Source organism: Nelusetta ayraudi, unplaced genomic scaffold (genome assembly GCF_046127955.1).
Source record: "Nelusetta ayraudi isolate G7.1 ecotype Tasmania unplaced genomic scaffold, CSIRO-AGI_Nayr_v1 ptg000048l, whole genome shotgun sequence".
Taxonomy (NCBI): domain Eukaryota; kingdom Metazoa; phylum Chordata; class Actinopteri; order Tetraodontiformes; family Monacanthidae; genus Nelusetta; species Nelusetta ayraudi.
The window spans coordinates 14,901,576-14,909,452 of record NW_027466098.1 but is presented as its reverse complement, the minus strand read 5'-3'; the positions used below and the strand labels follow the sequence as shown (position 1 = coordinate 14,909,452).

At 45.5% G+C, this 7,877-nt stretch overlaps 1 protein-coding gene across 1 annotated transcript; it reads left to right on the top strand.

Annotated features, from left to right (window-relative positions):
• Positions 1-1,764: 1,764 nt before the first annotated feature.
• Positions 1,765-6,423, top strand: foxa3 (forkhead box A3). The gene is made up of 2 exons (XM_076036607.1): positions 1,765-2,222; positions 3,452-6,423. Exons 1-2 carry the CDS (start codon positions 2,151-2,153, stop codon positions 4,775-4,777), a joined length of 1,398 nt encoding a protein of 465 aa, XP_075892722.1. The 5' UTR covers positions 1,765-2,150; the 3' UTR covers positions 4,778-6,423.
• The last annotated feature ends 1,454 nt before the right edge of the window (positions 6,424-7,877 follow it).

Sequence of the window (7,877 nt, the reverse complement as noted above, 5' to 3'; positions counted from 1 at the left end):
GGAAGATCGAAAACACTTTGGTTTACATTCACACTTGGTGAAACATTTCCCTGTCTCCTTATTGTTCACGATGGGCTCAATAATCTGCCAGTCAATTCAGCTGTTGCCCTCTTTTATTTGCTCCCATCGTCATGACTGTTCGCTCGGCCTCGTCTGGTTTTGACGGAATACACCGGTTTGCTTTTGTGTCTTGCGCTGAACAATAAACAACAAACGTACGGCCACTCTGACGCCGCAATTTGGCTGCCAGTGATCCCGCAGAGGCAGGACGGAAATGAAAAAAACTCACAAGTATAATTGGCTGATCTCATTACAGATGCAGAGGTGTTAGTTGATTGCACGTGTTAATCGACACCGTTTTACAAACAGGTGATAATCGCTGAGCCTTTTCGAGGCTGAGGGCGGGCGGAGAGTGCGATGGACGAAGATGACTGCGTAGATTTTGCGCATATCGACAGCATTCGATGGTTTATTTCTGTAAGAAAAAAAAAAAGAAGAAACAAAAGTACAAAGAAAAATGGAAGTAGATGGAAAACTATCTTTTTCAGACGGACATTCTCGGCGTGCTGAGAGACCTTCCTGTTATTCCTCGTCTTCTTTGGACCTTTTTCTCCCCCCGCACCGTCTAATCCCGTCGACCGCCCGCCTGCGCATCAATTACATCTCCATTGAGCGGCCATTAATCAGAGGCATTGACATTCACGGGCCTCCGTCTGCGCCGCGGCCCGATGTGTATTCCAGCAGAACACTGGGGCCCAGGCCTCATGCATCACACCGGGATTACATTATTTATTGTGTTGTGCATGGCGGCGGGTCTGTGGAGAGAAGAGAGATGAAGAGGAACTTTAAAAAAAGAAAAAAAAAAAGAAAAGAAAAAAAAGATCTGTCTGTCACGCAACCGATCCACATTTTTGTTGCGCATACGGGAGGAGTTCAACTGCAACAAGTGGGGGTTTGAATAGAAACGCGTCGGGATTCCCAACAATTATTTACTTTTTTATTTCCCCTGCCGACGAGATTTTTCTTTCTTTCTTTTTTCTGTTGGTTCGGGGCCCAAGAAGTCTGTTTGAAAGCACCGTGGGAAGATTATCGGTTAATCTGCGGGTGAGGCTACTTTGGTGGGCCGCTGATTTGAGTCCCGATAACCTTCTTTTGATAGTCAAATATTTTCCTCGCGCTGTCGTGATTTTCTCTGGGAACATTTGAATATCATCAGGCCAATATCTGAAATAACTCCGACGGTTGGGAAACAGAAAAGGCCCGGCCCTGGGAGAATGTGCGGGAATTAAAGTTACGGTAGTTGTACTGTCACACCCACCCATCCAATCAGAAGACGGTCTGAAGCTTGAAAACTAAAAACTTTATTATTATTATTATTATTATTATTATTATTATTATTATTATTATTATTTATTTTTTATTTTTTTTATTTATTTTTTTACAATTTTATTTTTATTGAACTAAAACTGAATTTGTATTTCTTTTTTGTAATGAATTACAGTTTATCTCTCCCACTTTTCTTGCCATACTGAAAAATGAATTTCCCTAATAACGCAAAAGAAAAGTCGAGGGAAATGAGCCGGATCGATGATGGTTTAGCCATACTCTCTAGTACGGGTGGCCTCGGTCTTGCCGCCGGGCCCAATATACAGCACGCCAGGGGGCCACATCGGACTTTGCGGGGCCCTTCCTGCAACCTGACATGATATTCAAATGCGGAGCGAGGCGGGGCCTCCGCACCTTATAAGAGCGAAGCGCAGGTTTCCCCGCTGTATTTGCGAGCAGGAACTCCGCCTGAGTCCAGAGACCCAAGAGAGAACACGACTCCGGAGGAGAAAAAGCCACCGCAAGATCACAGTTATGAAACAATGGAGGATGGCAAATAAGAAATATTGACCTTGCTATTTTCAGGAACCGAAGTTTTTTTTGTTTGTTTGTTTTCGTTTGTTTTTGTGTTTAATCTAAACATTTGCCACTCAGCAGTTCTACAGAGGCAACTTGTTGCTCGGATTTTTTTTTTTTTTTTTTTTTTTTTCAATGAAAAGGAATATTGACCCTTTTTTAGATATTGTCTCGTAAACGCATATATTTTAGTCATAAATATCCGGCGATAGGTCAGATTTTTTTTCCTTCCAAGATTTAAGTTGGGGATGTTGAGCTCTGTGAAGATGGAAACCCATGATCTACCAGAATGGAATACTTTCTACAGCGAGGCCAGTGAGGTAAAAACGAAAATCTCTTCTGTGAAATATCAGTGTTATTATTATTATTATTATTATTATTATTATTATTATTATTATTATTATTATTATTATTTTAAATGTTTTGAAGATCAACATAATTTTCCTGTTTAAGATGAACGAATAGCGCTGATCAAATGTTATCAGGTCACTGAAAGAATAACAGCTGTGATACTAAATACGGATTAACAGTAGATACGCGTGCTCTTCTCATGGGAACTTGGTGAAGACGATGAAGTTAATTTAGAAACGTATGACAACCATTTTTTTCTTAAAAAAAAAAAAAAAAAAAAAAATCTCCTTTAGTAATTAAACACGAACTTAACATTTATAATAAAAAGGAGCCAGCAGTCTAAACACGCTTTGCCTTTAATACTTAAAAAAACCCGTCTGATAAAGACGCTATCATTTTCTATATTAAGGTTCCAATTTAAATCCCATTTGCTCGCAAGACGACGGTTCTCATCTAGTTCCCCGCGCTCGTCCAAGTGTTGCGACTATTCAGGTGTAAATGCGACAAGACTCCCTGCCGCTCACTAATTCAATTAAGGGTAATTCCATCAGCAGCTTCGACTCACACCTCGTACCGACCTGATGCAATTAACAAGATGAAGGTCTCCCGCAATATTTAACCAATAATCGAACGAACTAAGTTATCTCCCATCCTGCCCACAACTTCCCGACGTAGGGGGGGAAAAAAAACCCAAAACCTCACCCAAACTTACCCGAAATCTCCCGGTAATGTTTCCAATAGTATTTAGAAGGAATAAATGTAGATAGTTGTTTTCATTAGCGATAAACATTTCACATAAAAATTCTATTCATGCGGGGTTTTTTTTTCTCCCCCTCGGACGCAGCACAGGAGGCCGTCTGAACTCAGAGGCACCATGACGCGCTTTTTACGCATTTTCAGGTTAACATTGCTGTGTGAAATCTATGTCCTCTCTTAGCGCACTGAGAGCTTCATTGTGCATTGATAAGGAGTCGCCTTTTTCAACGGAGGGTTAAAACCACAGTATCTTCATCTGAACGTGCCCTTTTTTTTTACTGCAGCAAATAAAAATAATATCAGTTGCAAAAAATGAGTTGTTTTTCCCCCCCTAATATTAAAAAGCAATTGTAGTCTTGATCCTAAATAATTAATCCTATTGCTGAGATTCTATTTTTGAATTTCACTGTATGGAAAGTAACCACATTTTGTTCTCCTGCAGATGTATTCCTCTCCCAGCACCATGAACTCAGGTCTGGGCGCCATGGGCTCCATGGGCACCATCAACAGCTACATCAACCTGAACCCAGCTACGGCCTCCCCCGCAGGTATGAACATGGCCTACCCCAGCTCGAGCCTCAGCAGCTCCCCGCTGGCCTCCATGGGTTCCGGACCTGGCCACATGTCCCTCTCCCCGGTGGCCTCCTCGCTCAACGGAGTGCCCCTGGCCCAGCTCAGCACCGCTCCTCCACCCTCGCTGAGCTCCTTGCCACACTACCAGAACATGGGCCAGTCTATGAGCCAGCTGGGCTACCCCACCACTGCCACGCTCAGCCGGGCCGGGCCCAAGGAGATTCCCCCCAAGCCGTACCGGCGCTCGCTGAGCCACGCCAAGCCGCCGTACTCCTACATCTCCCTCATCACCATGGCCATTCAGCAGAGCGGCAGCAAGATGCTCACCCTGAACGAGATCTACCAGTGGATCATGGACCTCTTCCCCTACTACCGCGAGAACCAGCAGCGCTGGCAGAACTCCATTCGCCACTCGCTCTCCTTCAACGACTGCTTCGTCAAGGTGGCCCGCTCCCCAGACAAGCCGGGCAAGGGCTCCTACTGGACCCTGCACCCGCAATCGGGCAACATGTTTGAGAACGGCTGCTACCTGCGTCGCCAGAAGCGCTTCAAGATCGAAGACAAGCTGGCCAAGAAGGCGGGCAAGAACCAGGAGGGCTCGGGGAAAGGCGGCCACGGCGGGGATCATCTGGTGGAGGACCACAGTCCCGCCGGAGGGTCGGAGGGACCGGACTCGGCCCACTCGGACAACTCCCACCCAGGCTCCTCGGATGACCAGCCACACCCCAGGAGTTCCCTCGGTCCCCTGGACTGCCCGCCGCTGTCCTCCTCGCACCTCCACAGCCCTCCGGTCTCCCTGCCGTCCTCCTCCACCTCCTCCTCCATCCCGCAGTCCTCCCTGGCCATGTCGGCCGCCCCCGCCTCCAACCCGCTCCTCCACTCCCAGTCCCTGGTGGGGAGCCCGCAGCTCCTGTCCAGTACCATGCAGCACCACATGGACCTACAGAGTGATGCTCTCAAGTCCCTGGACCCCCACTACAACTTCAACCACCCCTTCTCCATCACCAACCTCATGTCCAACGAGCAGAAGATGGACCTCAAGTCCTACCAGGACCAGGTGATGGCCTACAACAGCTACGCTGGCAACTCGCCGGTGGGGGCCAAGCAGATCTACGACACCCAGGGACCGGTGGCCATGGACTCAGGGGCTTATTACCAAACGCTGTACAGCCGCTCAGTTCTCAACGCCTCCTAATAGAGACTCTCGCACGTCTGCAAACACCTGCACGGGTGAGCTGGGATGAAGGCCTCTCTGACTCCCTTGATAAATGGACACCTGAGCGCTCTTGATCTTCTTCCTGTTTTTTCTTTCTCTCTTTCGCTCTCTCTCTCTCTCTCTCCCTCTCTCTCTCTGTCTCTCTCTCTCTCGTAGGCCCATCATCAGTGGCCTCAGCAAAGACTAGCAACTAAAATGGCTGCCATGTTTGAGGGATTGTTGGGAGGGGTCTGGGCCACAGGGGGGCAAAGAGCAGTCCGTCTCTGACAAACACTGGGAGCGGTTGGTTACACTGAGGACTCAAAAAGTGAATGGAAAAGTGGATGGGTGGAAGCCGAAAACTGATGATGACATTCTAACCAGTCTGCACACAAGTCGACGCAGAAAGAGAGAGAGAGTCGAGTTGGCTTTGTGCAAAATGTATATAGAGGTAATGTTGGGGGAAAAGGATATTTGCATTTATTTATGAAGGGAATAAATTTTAATATATCTTGTATAGCGCTCTGGTGACCAGTTACAAGCCCAATGTGAGTTTTCTTTATTTTTGTTTTTAATCCAAAGTTTCAGGTTACTGCTTTTGGCAGATGTTACTACAGTTTTGTTTTGTTTGTGTGCGTGCACGTGTATGCATGGGTGTGTGTGTATGTGTGTGTGTGCGTGTGCTGCAGCTTTCACACAACGTTCTATCTTTGTCTGTCAGACCAGGAATCTGTATAATGTCATGTAGCTTGTGAAGTCTGTAGGTTTGAAAAAAAAAATGCTGAGGGGTTCTTTGATAATATGAAGAGAAAAAAAACATTTTGTCTCGCTGAAGCACAGAGGACGAAGAAGTTTAAAAAAAAAATCCTCTGCTGACAGAAGGAAAGAGGCAAAATACCTGTGGTAAAAAGTAAAAAAAAAAAAAAAACAACCTAAAAACAATCATAATATTTTGCGTTTATTTTGTATTATTTTTAAAAAATATTTCCGAAAAACATTTCCTGTTGTTACCGAGACATTAAAACTGAATGCTTCTCAACAAACGGTTTGCAGAGTAAATATCTGGAGTGGTGGCTGGGCGAGAGAGAGAGAGCGAGGGGGGGTCAGGGTGCTCACTTAGTTACCGAAAACAGTTGGTGGGAGGAGAGATGCACTACAGGAGAATTTACATACAGTACTTTGCACTATGGAGCTCTCACTGGCCAGGTGGGCTGATAGTGTGTGTGTTTTGTGTGTGTTACGGCAATACTTTGGAACGCCCCCTTACACTGTCAATGCATCAGCTCAATGGAATCGCTGTGGCAATGTCAAAGGGTGTCCGATAAACCCAGCTGTCCAAAAAAAAAAAAAGAAAAAAGTGCCTTTTCTTCAAACAATTGCTGATCTGTTGGTAAAAAAAATTATTCCGACGAGCAGAAAACGATGCCGAAGTTGCTGGAGGTCCCACGTCGTCTCTTGTGGAACCTGTAAGGAAAAAAAAAAGTCTTTTTATTTAAGCTGTTGCTTTTTCAACTTTGAAAGTGTGCTGATATAATATATTGTTTTGTTTTTGTCGTTACTGTCATTGTTTATGTTGGTTTAGATGTGATTTCAATGATTCATGTTTCATTTTTCTTATTAAAAAGGCAAAAAATGTGGGAAGAAAATGGTGCATTTGTTTTAAATTTTCTATTGAAACGTGGTGTTTTCGTGAGCATTGAGACCTATTCGTGTCTCAGATACGTCGTTCAGTGGTGGGGAAAGTTTGTGTTAATCCAAGGTAAAGCAGACAGGGGCCTTTACCTTTGGGGAACTGATACGTAAACTCATTGAAGCCTTTAAGAATATAAAAAAAAAAATCATCCAAATTGCTTGACTGAAACTTTACTTTTATCATTTATTTGCAATGATTCTCATGAATTCAATAACGGTTAGTTGTTCCAAGTAAACGGCGAAAAAGACCCAAAAATGTGGCTAAATTGTATGGTTCTGGTTAGCGGAGATGCTCTGCTGCTGGTCCCTCTTAGGCCTATCAATCACTCATGGCCTACTCTCCAGGTGAGGCCATGCGGCAGGAATAGCAGCGTCTTGTTGAAACAGCTCCTGACCAAACGGCTGCGGTGTGTGACATGCAGGGCCTGCTAGACTAAACACGGCCTGATCACGCTGGGAGCCTCAAAGCGCGGCTCTGCGCGGGACGTCGGGCCCGGGAGGCTCGTACACGGCGAAACCCGGACCGCTCCAAAACTGTCTGACCTCCCTCTGAACCTGCACTAGAAAAACCAACAGCGAGTCAACAAAACAAACACTCAAAGTTGAATGTTTTGATGTTTTTGTACGAGCCGTGAAATATTCCAACAGCATCAGAGTTTTCGTAAAGAAAATGAAAAGCTGCTGTATAACACCAGGAGAGCCTGGTCGATCCTTTAACGTGCATGGAAACAAAAAACTGCTAAATGAATGATCGATTTATTGAATTCTAACTAATACCTGTGGAGAAACTGTGCTATGCTAACACTGCAGCAGCCTCTCTGTAGTTATGAAAGAAAAAACAAAGTTAATGTATTGACTTTGCAACAGTTGCCACCCTTCCCCGGGCCTCCCGCCTCGTCGTCAGTCCTCCTGTCTCCCTCTGTGTCTACATATCCGTCTGTCTGTCCGCTGGCTGTTGCTCAACCCAGCCCATGTTGTCAGAGTCACGTATTAGCCGCCGCCTTTCTCCCCCGCTACTTCTGTCACGACAACCTGGAAGCTGCAAGTCCTCAGGCTTGGAAAAATATGGCAATCAAACCAAACGGTGTTGAACTCGCAGGTCTTTGCCTTCAGGTCTGGTAGAGGCCGGGGTACGTGTGGACAAAGCTGTCATTTCGGGGGACATTTTTCAAAGTATTACACAGACAAGAAGACATTTTTTAAAGTACTGTGTAACACAATACCAGGAGAATTAAATGTATCTTAAATGAATGTAGTCCTAAAGGTAAATGGCCCAGTCTGAGGGGGAAACAAATGCAGTTTGTCACCTTGCACGCACAATAGTGCCTTCAGAGCACTTTGTTTGATAAGATAGGCCAACGCTCGGCTGATACCACTCCCTCCCTCCTTCCCTCTCTCCCTCTCTATC